The sequence below is a fragment of the Gobio gobio genome, assembly GCF_949357685.1.
Source record: "Gobio gobio genome assembly, chromosome: 1".
NCBI lineage: Eukaryota > Metazoa > Chordata > Actinopteri > Cypriniformes > Gobionidae > Gobio > Gobio gobio.
In genome coordinates, this window is record NC_137097.1 from 33661710 (window position 1) to 33681999 (window position 20290).

The window sequence follows — 20290 nt, forward strand, 5'->3', positions numbered from 1 at the left end:
ACATTGTATAAGGACATGAAATCAACGGATTATATATATTTGAACATTATTAAAACAGTTCTTTAAGTCCCATGTTTTAAGTAACACGTGTTGTGCAAGAATTGTCTTCTTTCAGCGCTCTCCGTGTATGTGTGTTTGCGTGTTCGAACTTCACGTGGTCAACCGCGTGTGTGTGTGTGTGCGCTGAAGTCAGCAAAAGAGTTCTGTGTCTATTGTATTGTTAGCCTGTTGCACACAGGATATGTGTGTTCGTTTGACGAGTCACAAGACTTCCCTGAGGCTGTGAGGTCAAACTATTCAACTCTTGAGCCGTTCATTAACTCTAGATAGCCATTCACATAACGAACCTCTGTTTGGTATGATCTGATCAACCGAGTCATGAGATAATGATGATGAGTCCAAGATTTAGACTTCCTGCCAGCTGCCAATGCTGTTACAGATTCTATAATTGGAGATACATTTTGCATTTCAAAAAGTCAAGGAAAAAAACTATTCACTAACAGAAATTATTGCAGTATTCTTATTAAAAACATATTTCATTTTAATAATTCAGTGCTTGCCCAAAACGAGTTTCTTTAACAAAAGTCATTTCTTTATAGTATTGTTTATCAACCCTGTTTCAGACAAATTAGGCAATGTGTAGAAATAACATTGGTAACAGAGTTTGACGGTAACAGGATTGACAAATTTTTTACTTTTTAACCAAAATCTCCACTTGCTAGCATAAATGCGAATAGCATTTAGTCACAAAGTGAATAGTCACTAATGAAATCATGAATAAAAGACTTTTGGGCAACATCCACACGAAGCAGAGCTTTCCCTATCCAATCTTTTTTTCCTTGTCTCAAGAAATATCTGCGTACACATGATACCACTGAAAAACTCAAAACGTTGTAGTATACATGCCAGACCAGTATGTGGCGCTGTAATTCTGCCACAGAAAAACACAAAAAAATGGAGAAGAAGAGCAATGGTAGGAAGTGAGGCAAAATATCACGATAAAATAACGATAAATAAATTTGCTACTTACCAGGGCCGGGTTTCCCAATAACGATGTATCTTAGCTCTAAAGAGCATGTTCTACGAGCGAAGTTACGATCACTCGCAGCAATTCCACGTGCGTTTCCCAAAAATTTCCTTAACATGAACGCGCGAGAACGCGCTCTAAGTGCTACTTAAGAGTCGCTGTCCATTTGCAAAGTGCTGAAATATAACCTTATATGGAATCGTTTCCTCTGAACGTTTCACCTAATAATTGTCATCTGATGTGGATTAGCAATCAAAACACGTCTACATAAAGCAACTACCTACAGGCTGAGGCACTGACAAAATGGCTGAACAAAAAAAAACAAGAAAAGATACCTTTCAAAAAGACGAAATAAATATCCTCATTTAATTCAGATGTGTATTTATAATTTTTTTTGTTTGTTACCTGCCATCATAAATAAAAAATTAAAAAATCCAGTGATCATAAAGTCAGTTTCCACAAAAATATTAAGCAGCAGAACTGTTATTTTTTTAATCAACATTGATAATAATGATAATATTAAAATAAAAAAATTATAAAAAAGTGTACAATAAAGTACAATCAAAACCTTATAGTATTATCACAATGCACTTGAATAAAGTTAAAGGTGTAATCTGCCGGTTGTCCTGTAGGTGACCTCATAACTCTGTCTTCTTACGATACACTTAGAGCTTTACGATTACTCCAGAGCACTCGTAGATCTACGATCATTTTCAAGTGCTACTTAAGTTACGATGCTTTTGGGAAACAGACCTTAATATTAAGATCACTCGTACGATCGTTTTTACGATCAATTTAGGCTTACGATGCTTTTGGGAAACGCAGCCCAGATTGTGTTTTATTAACGCCTACACCTACCCCAACCCGTACAATAATGCAAATACAGTAATTAAATGACGCAATATTGATGTGCGCATGCCCAGTGTCCGTAACTGTATCCCTTCTAGTCTTTATCGTGCAGGATGTGGTGCAATGACATCACCGTTTCACAAAATATACGGATTGGCTGTACACACGAAAACGTAAGGGTGTCAGTTTCAGATTTTTCCACTCTGGTTTAAAAAAATATCAGTTTCAGGCTCCCAAAACGCCGGATCCGTGTGGACGAAACGCTGATACAAAATGTTTTACTTATACAGCTAAACGCGTCTCCATGTGGAAGGGGCCTTAAACAACCCACTGTGTGATCAGTGATGAATTCAGTTTTTTTGATATTGTGGTAACAATTTTTACATTTTACATAATAACTCCTGGTGTAAGAACTTTTAAGATTAAAATATTTTCTCAGAGAAAGCATGTATACCTTTCAATGCTTCAGATCTTATCAGACAGAGGAAGTGACATCATTTTCTGTATCTTACATAGTTGTGAGAGATAATTCCATCAAAAGTATTGCAAAAGTAAAAGAATTGATGCAAGATTTAGGGGGACACATTTTTTTAAATTAGATAAACGTTATTTTTTTTAACAATTTAATGTTGTATAATTAAGGAAATTACCATTTAGGGCTTTCATAAATACAATAAATTAAATATTACAAAAAGAAAAATAGAATTAAGTATTTGCATTGCACAATGCATGATGGAAAAAATACTTAATTAACTAATTCAGACAACAAGAAATGATTTTCAGCTAAGACACGTTTTATAGAAAATATTATATTGGTATGGCCAGTAACATATTGTGATCCATGACAATGAGTAACTAATGATTAAATAATTAAAAATATAACTATTTGAAAAAAGCAGATCAAAATAATTACTTTGGACACCAAATGTCTGCAATTATGGAATCACTCAGAAGATCCTGTCTACGTATTGATAAAGATAATTATCTCCTGTTAGGCAACCTTTTCATTTTCTTTCCATATCCTAATCAATAAAATGCAAGTGTCTGTGTTCGACCACAGCATATTTCTGTAAGAGCTATCTATAGGTACTCTTTAATATAGGGGAAACTACAGTACAAGCATATGCTATTCATCTTAAAAGTTGCAGAGCTCCTGCGGAACAGAATGACCCACATCCTCGCGCTGCTGGATTCCCGCCACTGTGTGAAACAGCGCGAAAGCTCATCAGAGACTCACTTCTTACGCCATCCTCACACCCTTTCCTGAAGCTCTTCTGACAACACCAATGAGATCCTCTCAAGAGCCGAGAATAGTACCACCACCACCTCTATCAATTCACACCATGTTATTTACAGTAAGCAGTTCTTTCTTTGTAGATAGGCTTTAATTTCATGTGGTAATTATAGCGAAGTTTGACAATATCAGCTTTGTTCGAGGATGCGAACTTGACACGTCTATCTATCTATAAAAATATGACCTGGTTTGTAGGCTACTAAGGAAATTAATCAAAACTACAGTAATATTATGTAACACTGTTCGATCTCTTATTCATTTAATAAGATTTTACATGCTGTATTTTGTTGGAAACTTCCAGTTATGGCACATTTGTTTTAAAGAGTTTAACCTACCTGGTTGACCACAGTGTCAAAACGATGACCTCACTTGCATTGCCCAAACGCGACAGTGCCAATAGCTCGCTCTGTCTGAATGGTGTGTCAAATACCTGCAATATCTGAACATTTAAAATGAGTCCTACATTGCTAGGTCTTACCTGAACGGTTTGAACGTCAGCAGGCATCGTCTCACCATAGTTATACACTCGCTATTCACAGAAATCATTTTTCACGCGGGCTGTGCAGCAACATACGAACTAAAAAATACATAATTTACTTATTAATATTTTCCTCCCTGTTGTGTTTAATAATATGCGAGTTAATGCAAAAGCCTTTCTTTAACTGGACGCTCTTTGATGAAGTTGCTCGAAGAAAAACACCCGAAGATTGCTGGGCAAAGTAATCAGCAGGTCATTCATTTGGTGATGTCGAACTCCTACTCATAATAGTTTCCAAATGGTAATCCAGCAGACAAAGGTCCATCTCTGTAGATTTTAGTGAAGTGACAGTGAGTAGAAGCTCGCGAGGGGAATAACCGCGTCAGAACTCCCCGCGACGACACTGGATCAATTCAGTGGCACGACTGGCGTTTTCTGTGATGTCTGCCATCACTTTCACCTTCTCTGAGAATAATGTTGTCTCTGTGGCTCAATATAAAGAGGAATATAGTTCAGCTGCTTCGGATGAAGCGTCTCCTCGCTTAACCCGCTCCGCTGTAGTTTCAGAGCCGTGGACAGCTCCCAGTGCACACGCTAAAGGAATCAAGAGCGCCATCCGATGGATTTCTACCAGTTTACTCGGATAATCCGATCTGAGATATGACGAATTGAGCCTTTCCTCATGCAGCGTTTTGTGTCAGCGCTGTCAATATGCTCGTTACACTCTTAAAAATAATGTTTTATTGACATCTGTGGTTCCTTAACATTTAACATTCATGGAAGTTGGAACCTTTCTATTCCACAGTAGGTTCTTCATGGTGGAAAAAAAAAGGTTCTATAGATTTTTAAAATGTTTGAAAGGTTCTTTGGGGAACCAAAAAGGCTTCCTCTGCATCACTTCAAAAATTCCCTTCTGGAACCATTATTTTTAATAGTGATAATTATTGCGAAGATTGCATCATATTTCACATCTAAATAAAAACAAAAGTTACATTTTGCATGAAGAAAATTGAGCCTTTATTTGAATTAAACACCAACCTCTTTTACTGTAGAGTGTAAAAAAAAAAAAAAAAAAAGTATTTCTGTATTATGGTAGTATTTGAGATAGTGGAGTAGCCTAAGCCGTGTCATATTTCCATAAGTTGTTACTTTAAGTAAGGCGAAATGAGCTACTGTTTTATTTCATGCAGCTATCAAATGAAATTAGAAACATCAATAACATACAGTCATGGATGTCACAAAATTACATCACAAAAAAGATGTCCAGTGACACATCTTGTCCCATATCAGAGGTAATGTCAAGTGGTATAAGTGAGGAAAAACAATGCTAATCTCATGTCTTCTTTTTTGCACATTATTTTCAAGCCTATCTAAATGAAAACATTTACATGCTGTATAATAAATAATATTTAATATTTGAATGTAGTGACACATTTTTCAACATTAGTATTCATTATAGTTTCACTATCAGTTGAGCCACACACACAGCTTACGCCAACATGGCTGAACACCTTACTGCACAGCTGGCATTTAAAAAAAATGCTTCATTTTATAATTCATGGCTAGACAGTTCAGACATAAATTCCGATAAATAATTTATGTTTATACATTGGCAATTCACTTTGACAATTACTTATTTTGAACATGATAGACTCTTTCTAAACATATAGTCATGTGACAAAAATTGTGCACAGATTAATGGGGCAATGCGTATTTTTTTATTTTTTTAAAATGAGGTGTACTAGGTTAATGGTTTCAGGTTAAAAACACATTGTTTTTCACATACAGTACATTATTGCAGCACCCCATTCCCAGTCTGTCTGAAATGCTCTGGAGTGCATTCCCCCTACAATGACAAAACTCACTGTTTAACTACCTGCATCGTTGAAGAAATCAACTAGCCATAGTCACGACTGTTAACTATATTGTCACAAACCTGTCATTCAACCACATTGGTTAATGATGCTACGCAGATGGTGGAGTAATAACTCGAGATCTAATTAATGCTAGATGTTTGCTATAAATTACAAACATGGCAGGAGAATTTGAATTTTTCTTACTTATTTTGCTTTATTTCCAGATTCAATCATATGCTCGTTCTTACACTGTAAAAAAAAAACTCCAGTCTCCAATTGAAAAATTTCTAGTGACTGATCACATCTAAATTTTTCAGTTGGCCAAATTGAATTACTGTGAATTGATGCAATTTAATTCACAGAAATTCAATTTGGCCAACTACAAAAATTCAAATTTTCAATCGGAGACCTGATTTTTTTTACAATGTACTAGAGTTTGTATGCACACCTTGCTCACTTTTCAAAAATGTTGATTTAAATATCTTGACAAACTAAAAGACTTAATTGACATTTGTATATATTTAAAATAAAACATATAGATTGTAGGGCTGGGCGATATATCGCATGACATTGTTAGGCGCAGTAAACTATACATTTACTATACAGAGCCGTAGTTCACTGACAAGCTGAGCCATATCGCATTAATTATCACGGACGTATCGCCTGCGATAATTAATGCGATATGGCTCAGCTTGTCAGTGAACTACGGCTCTGTATAGTAAATGCCGCTCTATCTGAAAGCAGGTGACGGCGATTTACTACTAATCAAGGAACCGGCTTTACTGACGAGATGCGCCTAACAATGTCATGCGATATATCGCCCAGCCCTAATAGATTGTACTGAATATCAGCTTGCTTATTGTGCTCAAGATAATGATTTATTAAGTACACATCATACAATCAAGAAACTATGCTTCTAACGACAGGCTGTCTCATTGAACTACACACGAAAAAACTTTAGCGGTTCTTTGGGGTGGTTGAGGTGCTATAATATAGCACTGTTACCGCATAAAGAACCTGTTAAGCCCAGTGTGGTTCTTCAGCGGTTCTTTGGGGTGGTTGAGGTGCTATATAGCACCACTGCCATACAAAGAATCTGGTAAGCCCCTGTATAGTTCTTTAAAGGTCCTCTAACTCTCCCATAGTCTCTTAGTTTAGTTGGGGAAAGGATTAAAAACAACATTAAAATACAGTGTGTTTCCTGAAGATAAGATAAGTGGTTCTCAACAATTTGCCCCCAAGGCTCCCCTATTAGGAAATATTCCAGGGCCCCCACAGAAGACTATTTTACCTCAGAAAAGCACAAAAGTGATTCAAAACAGCTTTTGCCATTGTTGTAAATTCTCATTTATAGCAAAAATATGAGTGTGGAGTAACATCAGATCTAAAAAAATCAATGGGGTGGTTCTATGGTTCTACATAGCACCATTTTACAAAGGTGCTGTATAGCACCTTTAAAGATAAGAGCTATATAGTACTGAAAATGGTTCCCCTATGATTACAAGCCAATGGACCACTTTTAGTCCTATTTAGCACCATTTTTAAACACGAAACCACTGAAACCGGCTCAAAACGATTTAGTATACATGCCATACCAGTATGTTGCGCTGTAATTCTGCCAAAGAAATACACTAAAAACAGAGAAGAAGACTTGTGGCTAGAAGGGGTACAGCAACGGTCGGAAGTGAGGCAAAATCTCACAATAAAATAATAATAAATAAATTTGCTACTTACCAGATTGTGTTTTATTAATGCCTACACCTACCCCAACCCTAAACATACCCGTACACCCTTGATGTGATGACATCACCGTTTCTCAGAATGGATTGGCTGTACACATGAAAACACAAGGGTGTCGGTTTCAGATTTATCCACTCTGGGACCCGGTTTAAAAAAATACCGGTTTCAGGCTCCTAAAATGCCGGATCCATCTGGAAGAAACACTGATACGGTACACAATTTTTACGTATACAGCTAAACGCGTCTCCATGTGGATGGGGCCTCAGAAAGGTAACGCCCCCTATACCATAATGGCGAGCTTCAGCTTTCAAGGCTTCTAACGCAGTTGTAAACATACAGTTAATAGTCTCGTTAGTTTTATCAGTTTGTCAGTTCGATCCCAAGTCGGATTCTGAAGGCAGATCGATCGGAACCAGCTTTGCAATGCACGACTTGAGCAGAATGTTTCACAGTTGTACGTTTTTATAGCTGGCTCTGCAGGTTCAGGAAGCTGTCCTCTGTAAATGTGCTGTACGCATGCAAACTTTTGGGTTGTAGTGCTCAGGAACAGCGAAATAAATATATTCCTTATTTAATCTGTTTTAGAAGGCCAAACAAAGCGTTTTTGCTTTTGCATCGAAACACACAGCGTCTACAGACAACATTCACTAAAGCCTTGCATTCTTTATTTGCGTTTACCTTTAGGCGGGCATTATGCTAATATTTCACATTCACAGTCATTTCAAAGTCACAGTCACTTTGTAACTTTGAAGATTTTATACATGCATAAACACACACACTAAAGGAAAACATTAAAAAGCATCACATGACCCAATTAATGTATTCTGATCTATGCTTTATGCTTGCACTATCATTGTGTCTAGACAGGATATGTTTCACTACAGCATTAACAGTAATGAGAATCTAATGAGAGTCATCATTCAGAATAATGAGGATTATGAACAGACTCAAAGGAAGTCAAGCATTCTCGAACACACTGTCTCAGGTCTGGCTCATGGTTTCATTCCCATCATTTCTGAGCCCTGAGAACTCAGACAACTATTAGCAGTGCAGCCCACACCTTCGGATGACACACTTCATATCCAGCAGTGAGTCTGACAGATCGGCCATTAATGAAAGCCCCTCTCTGTACAGTTTAAGATGCTGAGGATCTGCTTTCAAACAAAGAAAATCAATAGTTCTCTATTTCCTAGACACAGAGTCTCAGAGTACAGCAGTACAACTACAAAAAAGGACAGAAGTGTACAAAACTTTTAGGCTGAGTGGAATCCATATTGTTTCAATAGCCGAGGGAAAAGTGAACAACATCAAGATGATTTTCTTGTCTAACAAAACAGACATACGGCATACACTGATTGATGCTATTTAGTGCTCCCCACTTTGTTTCTCTATATAATTTTCTCTTTGAAACAACACCACATATGCGAGAAAAATGAGGAACATGAATTTCTCTGCAGTCTGCAGGGTACACAATGTCTAGACCTGTTAACCTGCGGAACACAAACCCTACAAATGACAGACCCAAATGGCTGCGGTTAATGAAGCTTTTGGACTAGAGACAATTGCATGCAACATAAATCACAAATAGTTCATTATATTTGGAGGGCAACGTGTGAAACTGACATGTTTTTCTCGGTCTGCTGTGTTTGACGTCACTAGTGAAGCGCTTGTTACTCTCCTGTCCCTGTGTGGTGTCATCAAACAATCAGTTCCTGTGTCTACAAAGTGATTAGTCACATGACATTTGCGGCTCAGGCAAAACTGAGTGCCTGCGAGCAAAGATAGCTGCATGCAAGTCACATTTACTTTCAGTCCTGTGTCAGCCGAGCAACTTTCATTGAGATGAATGGGAATGCTAATTTCTCCTCTTATTATAGACATCTTTGAGTTAATCAGCATTTTACAATGCCTTAGAGCAGTGGTTCCCAACCCTGGTCCTTAAACCCACTGCACATCTGAATTAACTTATCAGCTCATTAGAAGAAACTCCAAGACCTGTATCAGATAAGAGAGACATCCAAAAAGTGCAGTGTTGGGACCAGGTCTAAAATTGCCCCTATACCCTTAAATAGGGCACTATTTGAAGGACGGCCATTTGTAGTGATGTCTAAATGTTATCCAGTGCACTCATTCAATCCCACAATGCGCCGCAATAAGGTACAAATGATGTACGCTCAACGGCTGGAGAAAATACCCATAATGCACTGTGAGAGTCACGCAGCGAATGACTTCCTGCATCTGACTTCCCGCATCTGACCTGAAGATGGCGCCCGCAGATAAATAAATTATCCATCCATTTTCCAAACCGCTGGTCCAATGTGGCTAAAGCGTAATATCATAGAGGTATAAATTCCTTTTTAATTGATTATTAAATTGTTTGATTAAGGTTTATACATGCTAGTTTCCGTGACAGAGTTCATGATAAATATTTTCATTACTACTGGAGCTGCAACTTTCAAATGATTATTAAATGGCAAGCACACTATATTGCCAAAAGTATTGGGACATCCCTCCAAAATTATTGAATTGAGGGGTTCCAATCACTTCCATGGCCACAGGTGTATAAAATCAAGCACTAGGCATGCAGACACTTCTACAAACATTTGTGAAAGAATGGGTCGCTCTCAGGAGAATTCAAGCGTGCCTTGATAAATAGCCACCTGTGCAAGTCCATTCGTAAAATTTCCTCACTAATAAACATTTTACATTCAACTGTTAGTGGTATTATAACAAAGTGGAAGCAATTGGCAACAACAGTAACTCAGCCACGAAGTGGTAGGCCACGTAAAATCACAGAGCTGGGTCAGAGTCAATAGCTACCGACCTCCAAACTTCATGTGGCCTTCAGATTAGCTCAAGAACAGTGCGTAGAGAGCTTCATGGAATGGGTTTCCATGGTCGAACAGCTGCATCCAAACCTTACATCACCAAGTGTAATGCAAAGCATCAGATGCAGTGATGTAAGCCCGCCGCCACTGGACTCTAGACCAGTGGAGACGTGTTCTCTGGAGTGAGGAATCACGCTTCTCTGTCTGGCAATACGATGTGCGAGTCTGGGTTTAGCGGTTGCCAGGAGAACGGTACTTGCCTGACTGCATTGTGCCAAGTGTAAAGTTTGGTGGAGAGGGGATTATGGTGTGGGGTTTTTTCAGGGGTTGGGCTTGGCCCCTTAGTTCCAGTGAAAGGAACTCTTAGTTCTATGCTTCAGCATACCAAGATATTTTGGACAAATACATGCTCCCAACTTTGTGGGAACAGTTTGAGGATGGGCCCTTCCTGTTCCAACATGACTGCACACCAGTGCACACAAAGCAAGGTCCATAAAGACATGGATGAGCGAGTTTGGTGTGGAGGAACTTGACTGGCCTGCACAGAGTCCTGACCTCAACCCGATAGAACACCTTTGGGATGAATTAGAGCGGAGACTGTGAGCCAGGCCTTCTCGTCCAACATCAGTGCCTGACCTCACAAATGCGCTTCTAGAAGAATGGTCAAAAATGTCCCATAAACACACTCCTAAACCTTGTGGAAAGCCTTCCCAGAAGAGTTAAAGCTGTTATAGGTGCAAAGGGTGGGCCAAGTCCTTATTAAACCATACGGATTAAGAATGGGAATGTCATTAAAATTCATGTGCATGTAAATGCAGAGGTCCCAAAACTTTTGCCAATATAGTGTATGCAAAAGCGTCAGCCCTTTCGGCACACTCAGTGTCAGAATTCACTCACTTTTTTTCATTTACTCCTTCAAGTGGACTATATTAGTGGAGTAATGTATGAATAGTGAATGAGGGTATAGGAAGCAATTTCAGACACAGCCCAGGACTAGGGTCGGGAACCACTTGCTTAGAACAGCATTATTGTAGAGCTCTGTGTCGATCTGCAAGGAATAAAACGATTCATGGTAATACTTTATGATAAGGTTTGATTTTTTAATATTAGTTAACAGTTAAAGTCACATTATGTAAGATTTTTGGAATAAAATATCCAAAAACCACTAGAAAAATGTTACATATTTTGACTTGTACACTTACATTATCCCAAATTCAGAATTCAGCCATTTTAACTAGTGTAACGGACCGTGTCATTGCATCACCTGTCAATAATGTCATAGCCATGCTACCCTTGATTTCCCATGATTTTTTTTTATTCTGTAGAAACCATGGAAACACCAAAGACGCTTTAATATATTATGCGTTTTATTAGACAGATGAGCAACTGTTTGGATACATTCATCGACAGGAAACTGATCATTGTTATATAGTTCAACACAGTTAGTCTTATTGTTTGAATCTCTTTTTTTCTTGATTTAACATGTTGAACCCATAAAAACTGATGCTCTTAAAGCATTTTTAATCTTATTAAATGTTAATTCCAACATTTACAAATATATATTAAAGTACAAAAAAAAAAATATTAAAACAAACCTGAGCTAACATGAACAATGAACAGTTGTATTTTTATCAACTAACGTTAAAGGAACACTCCACTTTTTTGGGACTTTAGCTTATTCACTGTATCCCCCAGAGATAGATAAGTCCATACATACCATTCTCATCTCCGTGCATCCCATAACTCTGTCTGACGCACCCACCGTTAGCCTAGCTTAGCACAAAGACTGGAGGTATATGGCTCCAGCTAGCCCACTGCTCAATAAGTGACAAAATAGCACCAACATTTTCCTATTTACATGTTGTGATGTGTATAGTCACAGTGTGTACAAATAACAAGGTTACATGAGACAGAGCCATCTTATAAACGTATACACACTGGGGACTATATTCTCAGAAGGCGCAGCACTGCTCTACTTCTGCGGAGGGCGGAGTGATTTGCTCGCAGGACCGGAGAAGCCCCGCTGTTACGTCTGTCAACAAAACCAACGTGACTAGGAAGATAGTAGCGAACGTGACTGTTGCATGGCTGACTTTGAGGAATTGTCAGAGGATTTTTACTTTGTATCAAACCAAAATCCAAAACCATATCGTTTTGAGCAAGAATACACTGACAAGGAGTTACAACTTTAGACGCTGATAGACAAGACGCTGAATTACCTCTTGCACCGCTCATTTGTTACTGTGACAGTCAGAGCGCGTTCGTGACAACACGATACTAACATTAAAGGGGATACATGGAGCATGGGAACAACTGCAATACAGTAGTGACCACCCTATTCATGTAATTGTGTCACAAACGTTACATTAGATCTAGCTAATGGCACTGTTACAGTAGGCTAGTCATCTAAAAACATAACGGAACACTTACCGCAGTCACAGGTGGTCCGCTTTGTCTTGACTGTAGTCACTACCAATGGGATGGCCGTATCCTTCAGCCCACGTTTCATGATCCGTGTGGCAAATTCCATTTTTTCCAAAAAATTGTTTTTTCAAAATAGTCGTCCTCGGTTAAATGTTCTGAGCAAACCCACACTGTAACTATACACATCGCAACATGTAAATAGGAAAATGTTGGTGTTATTTTGTCACTTATTGAGCAGTGGGCTAGCTGGAGCCATATACCTCCAGTCTTTGTGCTAAGCTATGCTAACGGTGGGTGCGTCAGACAGAGTTATGGGATGCACGGAGATGAGAATGGTATGTATGGACTTATCTAACTCTGGGGGATACAGTGAATAAGCTAAAGTCCCAAAAAAGGGGACTGTTCCTTTAACAAAGATTAATGTATTGATCATTGTTAGTTAGTCTTGGTTAATGCATTGCAACTAATGGGACCTTGTTGTAAAGCAGGATTGTCCAATCCTGCTCCTGGAAGACAGGTGTCCTGCAAAGTTTAGCTCCAACCCCAATTAAACACACCTGAACCAACTTATCAAGCTCTAGGGATACTAAACATCCAGGCAGGTGTGTTTAGGCAAGTTGGAGCTAAACTCTGCATGACAGTGGCTTTCCAGGATTGAGTTTGGTTGTTGCTACCAAATTATTAATAGAATATGACTCTGATCAAAGCGACACTGATGTTAAAGTGTAAGTTTTATGACAGCTAGAGTATAGTTATTATAGCGCTGATGTAACGGGCTACTGACTTCAACTTACACTCCCAATGATCTGATTTGCTCGCTTTGAGCTCAATGCAAATAGATTGTAACATCCAATTGGTTTATTTTTATAAGTGAAAAGCCAGCATTGACAAAAAAAAATTATTATAATTTTTGGTTCACACACATTACTAAAGCAACACAGAGATGAACAGTGCAAGTTTTACATTCTTGGCCTACCCTTGCCTTCCAGAAATCGAATTTATCTCAGTCCATTCGTCATACGCCAGCCAGTCACTTGTGTGTTTAGATGCCAATAAACCACTTCAGGCTCACAACTCATCAAATTCAATTTACTCTCACTGTGCGCTAAAGGCTCTCTGTGCACTCTAAATGCTCTCATTCATTAATTTACATTAAGAGCTATCAGTCCACTGGAACTATTGGCAATCTAATTGATCTTTTCATTTAAACTGTTAATATTTGGAGTCAAAGCACTCTTCAAAAGCAATATAGTACTGGACAGCTGGACACTGGACCTGCATCCACAGACCTCTAATGATTAACTTGATAATCTTTACTGCAGTCTTCAGAAATGATGGAAATAAAAAAAGAATCAAGCCTCAAGATGATAGGGCTCAAGACTGACACTTGGGGTTAGGGGTTTGTTCAAATCTCTGACTCTACGTATCACCCGGAAATCACCCCCCAATTAAAGACTGACAGGGACCAGAGCCAGCAGAATATCATGGGACTTGGGAGTTGACTGTTTTCAATTCTCAATTAATTTAAATAAAACAATTTATAATGGCTTGTCACTGATAAAACAGCAATATTAACATGTCTTCATTATCCTTCATGAGGGAAATTGAGAAATGAACCTATGACACCAAAATCATTGATTTTTGTTTTAAATATTCATGGACTCATGGTGTGCATGGCTGGTTAACAGCTGGTATATAAAATATTAATATATACAAGGTTTTTTTTTTTTTTTTTTCCTGTCTCTGATTTTCATACTGGTTCAGCTCCAAGGATAATTTAGCTGATTTTCATCCAACGTTGTATTATTGTTACAATGGTGGTAGTATATGTAAATAAACAATGTGTACTCTTTCTTAGTGTCACCTGCACCCATTTATTTGTCAGCAATAAAACGTAAAATGTGTCATTCAGCAGACTTTTGACAGCTCCAGGGCTTTATTGGAAAAATACATATTGCACCTTTGCATTTATGTATCCCTCCCACAGACAGTTGGATTGAGCCCAGTGCAGTGCTTTATGGATGCATTAAGTTTTTCTTACCTTTTTGGCAAAAAGGAATGCCACACCCCCCTTTTTCTCTTTAGTCATGTAGCACTAATACAAAAATAAATAAATAAATAAAAAACCCTTGCTACTAAATAGACAGCCCATCTAGTTACCCATTTAACTTGCTTGCTGTGATAGTCTGTGTAGTTTATGCTCTTTTTAATGATTTAATAGACTATTACTATCAGCCCTTGTTCTGACACAGACTAGATTAAAATTGTTGAATAAAGTCGTTATTTTTGTTTGTTTTTGCATACAAAAAGTATTCTCGTCGTTTCATAAAATTAAGATTGAACTACTGTAGTCACATGGACTATTTTAACGATATCTTTCCTACCTTTCTGGGCCTTGAAAGTTTTAATTAAATTACTGTCTTTCATTTGTGTTCTGAAGATGAACGAAGGTCTTATGGGTTTGGAACGACATGAGGCTGGGGAATTAAAGGGGTGGTAAACCACGATTTCACTATTCTAACTTTAGCTAGCGTGTAATGTTGCTGCTTGAGCATAAACAACATCTGCAAAGTTACAACGTTCAAAGTTTAAAGCAAAGGGAGATATTTGCTTTTAAAGAAATCAGTTTCTAAGAACTACAGCAAACGGCCAGTAGGCGACTACACACATTCCTCCAGGGTTGGTGACATCAACAGGCTCAATATTTACATAAACCCCTCCTCCGAGAATATTAAATAAGGGGGGGGGGGGGGGTGAGGCCATTTTGTATCGCGGCGCTGTTGTGGTTAGTAGGCTGGAGTGTTGTTGCCGCGATGCCAAGGAAACGCTGTTATTTTCATCCGGATTGCAGATCTGGGGTACTTGCTTTGTTCAGCCTTCCTTGGGACAGGGGTGCGTTGCAGAGCGTTTAACATACAGCATGTTATATGCACGTGTGTATGAGACAGAAGGGAACAGGCGCGTGCGGGGCTCCCGCAGCACATCTCACGGAGGAAAACTTCCACCATCTTCGCGAGTTCAATGCCGGATTTGAACAACGTCAGCTGCGTAAGACAAACACTGCCAGTGTGTGGATGCACGACGCGCGCGCTGCACATTTCATGGAGGAAAACTTCCACAATGTTCGCGAGTTCAATACAGGATATGCACAACGGCTTGTCCTGAAAGCTGGATTTACAAACAGAAGCTGTTTACGGGCCACAACCTGTAAGTCTGATTTATATTTCATCGATGTGTTTTCCTGTAATAGGTTGTAGCAAGGAAGTAAACAGATGACAACGCTATTCTCCAAACCAGTCTGTTAAATGCTCATTCATACGTTATCCGACAAACACCTAACGTTACAAACACTAACGTTAAAATCTCAACAGCGAACTTGGCATTAGTGTAAATTATTCTTTGATTAGAGCTTTTATGTATTGTTTATCTACAGGCATGCTAAACATGGTTCTGTGTGTGATTTGGCTAACTTACTAGTAAAGCCAGTGTTTAGTGTTCGTTTTGGGTTAGTTCTTGCGACAGATATTTGGCTATAATCATTCTAAAAATACAAAAGTAAAAGTGCCATTCAGTAGCGATCATTATAGACCCGCAGTCTTTACTCTTGAGGACTGAACAGGTTCTGCTCGATCATCTTCACTAAAATGTTCTGGGTCTGATTTGGGCTCAGATTGGTATGGTTTTATTGACGCCATCGTTTCTAATACTGACCAAAGCACAGCCTCCAGGTAAGGGCCGTGACGTTTCCGACAAACGTGCACTGCGGTTAGCGAATCACAACACACTGGGCCAGCTAACCAATCTGAGCCCATTGCGTATTTTTGAGGGACTGGCTTCATACAACCCGGAAAGCATCAGACCGTTTTACAAGGAGGGACAGAGCAGTGTAGAATAAAGGTCAAATATATGAAAAATAATGAATTTTTTTTTTTAAACGAAGCATGAACACATGTTACAGTGCACCCCACAAACACAATCAAGCCTTCAAAAGAATGTGTTTTACCACCCCATTAATGACAGAAATTTCATTTTTGTGTGAACTAACCCTTTAAATGTTGTCATGGTTGAGGTTGATTCAGTGTTGCAGTGGTCATTCTTCACTTCTATACTTGACATGGGTGATCGAGTTCACAGCAAGATCACAGTTCCCAGCTACACCTCCAGAAGAAGTAAGTATCATTTGTTGTCATAACGGGTATGTTTTCTGTAAAGATATCAGACTTGTAATAGTGCAAAGGCCATCACATCAGAACAGAGCAGCCAATCAAGAGGCCAGATAAACGCAAAACTGTTGACCAAGTCTGTTGGTACTCAGTTATCAATGAAGACGGAGTACAGGTATGTTTATTACATGATACTGCTTATACAGAGAATTAAATTACTTCTAGTCTTGTTACACAATTGTGAGAGTGTGATGTTTTGTTATTGTTGTCATGACGGAGCGCAAGTTCTAGAAGCTCTGCCCTTGTCTGAACAGAGGGGTGGGAGCAGCAGCTCATTTAAAGGGACACACTAAAATGGTGCGTTTTTGCTCACCCCCAAAAAGTGGCAATTTTAACATGCTATAAAAAATTATCTGTGTGGTATTCTGATCTAAAACTTCACATACACATTCTGGGGACTTCAGAGAGTTATTTTACATCTTGGAAACGGGGGCATAATAGGTCCCCTTTCATATCATCCAACATTTGAAAAAACAACACTCACTACAACAAAGCCACAGGCATTTAACACAAATGCATGCAATGCATCTTGAGTGAAAGTCCTAAGATGCACCTGTACTTTGGACCATTTTATTCTTCCATTCAATTTCCTGGTCACAGAGTGTGCAAGAGGTGCACACACATGCAATTGCCCCTTGTCACAGTGCTCCTTTGTACATGTGTTTTCATTACAAATGGCCAGAGGGATGGATCTCAGGCTGAGTGATGGGCAACGGAAAGTCTTAAGTGACCAATTTAATCCTTTTCTGAGTAAAAGCTTTAAAGTCGCCACTCTTTTTCTTACTTCCTCTTCATGTATTTTCATGCATTTTCAGTGAAAGGCTTTAAATTAATGGTCAAATCCAGCCCTCACAAAAAAGAAAATTATATCATTATAGTCACTCTCACAGGGTTCTAAACCTGTATAATTTAATCTCTTCTGTGGATCACAAAAAGAGAATTTCTGAAGAATCTTATATCGGCCGATGTTGATTAATGGCGATACATTGGTGCATCTCTAACGTATACAAAGATCAGGCATAACATTATGAAGGTGAAGGGAATAACACTGATTATCTCTTTATCATGGCACCTGTTAGTGGGTGGGATATATTAGGCAGCAAGTGAACATTTTGTTCATGTGTTAAAAGCAGGAAAAATGGGCAAGGATTGAGCGAGTTTGACAAGGGCCAAATTGTGATGGCAAGACGACTGGGTCAGAGCATCTCCAAATTTGACTGGTGAACCGGCGACAGGGTTATGGGCGACCAAGGCTCACTGATGCACGTGGGGAGCTCAGGCTGGCCCGTGTGGTCTGATCAAACAGACGAGCTACTGTAGCTCAAATTTCTCAAGAAGTTAATTCTAATTCTGATAGAAAGGTGTCAGAATACATAGTGCGTCACAGTTTGTTGCCCATGCTGACCCCTGTCCCACACTGAAACCAACAGTGGGCACGTGAGCATCATAACTGGATCCCGGAGCAATGGAAGAAGATGGCCTGGTCTGAATCACGTTTTCTTTTACATCATATGAATGGCCGGATGCGTGTGCGTCGCTTACCGGGGGAACACATGGCACCAGGATGCACTATGGAAAGAAGGCAAGCCGGCGGAGGAAGTGTGAAGCTTTGGGCAATGTTCTGCTGGGAAACCTTGGGTCTTGCCATTCATGTGGATGTTACTTTGACACGTACCACCAACCTTAGCGTTGTTGCAGACCATGTACACCCTTTCATGGAAACGGTATTCCCTGGTGGCTGTGGCTCTTTCAGCAGATAATGCTCCTGCCACAAAGCAAAATGGTTCAGAAATGGTTTGAGGAGCACAACAATGAGTTTGAGGTGTTGACTTGGCCTCCAAATTCCCCAGATCTCAATCCAATCGAGCATCTGTGGGATGTGCTGAACAAACAAGTCATATCCATGGAGGCCCACCTTGCAACTTACAGGACTTAAAGGATCTGCTGCTAACATCTTGGTGCCAGATACCATAGTACACATTCAGGGGTCTAGTGGAGTCCATGCCTCGATGGGTCAGGGCTGTTTTGGCAGCAAAAGGGGGACCAACACAATATTAGGTCATATTTTTTAGTTAACTATACTAACCATTCTATACACATACAGTAGCTTTGTTTTGAGAATCAGGCTGACATTTTCTTTGTTATTCTCTGAAAATGATTTCCTCCATGAGCTCTGAAATTCATATTCAATATTCATATTCAAAAATGGGGCATTAATGCTCTGGGATTGACGACACTGGTTATGGCATGTTATGTGATTGACTGCATCACAAGTAACCTGAAAGCAAATTATGACATTTTTATTTTTGTATGGACCTTTCCTTTACCACAGAATTTCAAATGCAAGACAACCTTGATGTTAATATGCAGCTTAAGGCAATAATCATTTGATAGGTGTGCCACTGTACTCCTCTGATTTCACTTAGGAAACACACTCTGATTGGCTTCCCCTCTTGACTCCGTACCTCATGTCTCTTCTCTGTAGGGAATGACAGATGTCTGTTCTCCAGCTGTTGCAGAGGTTTATGATACTCTCTCCTCCACAGCAGCTGCTGTCCGTCTACTCTCATCTTTGTTCCTGTTGGCTGTGTGTTGTCAGTGTCTAATTTATTATCAATCTCTCATGCTGTAAACATGACTTGTTCCATGCATGTTTGTGTTTTAAAGGTAGGGTAGGCACTTTTCGGAGTGGCTAGCAATAGCAAGCTAGCTTTGAAAGCATAAGATCCCATCCTTCCTTTAGAGCGTCTCCAAAGCCACGCCTCCTCCAAAACACATGAACACACAGCAGAGTCTGCAAAGCACCACAAGATGAGAGATGGTGTTAATTTACCTCATGTCTCAAAGCACATAACATTACAATAAATAACTTGAGCTCTAAACTGAATGGTACAGACTAAAGGACACTTAACACTGTCATGTTTCAAAAATACATGTTATAATCATCCAATAACTGACATATGTAAAGCTGACATATAGGGAGCATAATATACTGAAAAATATTTATAATTTGGACCAACTTTAAAAACAAATTTAAAAATAAATTGTTACAGCCAAATGCATTAGTATTTCTCTTATGGTTTGTTTCAAACCTTAACTGTTGATTTAATAATCAAAGATATTTATTTTCTGAAAGACAAAACAAATATTTAGTAAAACAAGTGTACAAAGTAAAAATATTATTTATTATAAAGACCACCAATACTTAATAGAGACAGAGCGTATTTAGGCCACGCCCACACCGGGGGGGAAAACAATCCAACGTTCTCCATTGATAATTGCATTGCGTGAGGCTGCATCCTTGTCATCTCGGACTTATAACAAAAAACAGAACAATGTCTAAAAGCTGATATGTGACAAAGTGTACAGCAAACAAGCTAAAAAACACAAAAATAAGTTTTTATAAGCTGTCGACCCAAAAAAAACGAGAGTTTAAGGAGACAAAAGTGGATAAAGGCAGTAAAACGTGATGCTTCAGCAGGAAGAATGGGTACATTTTGGGATCCTTACACTCAGTATGTCTCAGTATGCCTATGTGTGCAGTAAATATGTTGTCACTGTTAAGTCAAAT

General features: G+C 38.9%; 1 protein-coding gene across 1 annotated transcript in view; it reads right to left on the bottom strand.

Moving 5' to 3' along the window:
* The window catches only part of mgat5b (alpha-1,6-mannosylglycoprotein 6-beta-N-acetylglucosaminyltransferase B), a 121007-nt gene extending 116704 nt beyond the window's left edge, over positions 1-4303 (bottom strand). The window contains exon 1 of the mRNA XM_079818217.1: positions 3649-4303. Coding sequence (XP_079674343.1) covers positions 3649-3716 — 68 coding nt within the window. The 5' untranslated portion in view covers positions 3717-4303. The remainder of the gene's footprint in view (positions 1-3648) is intronic.
* Between the last annotated feature and the right edge of the window lie 15987 nt (positions 4304-20290).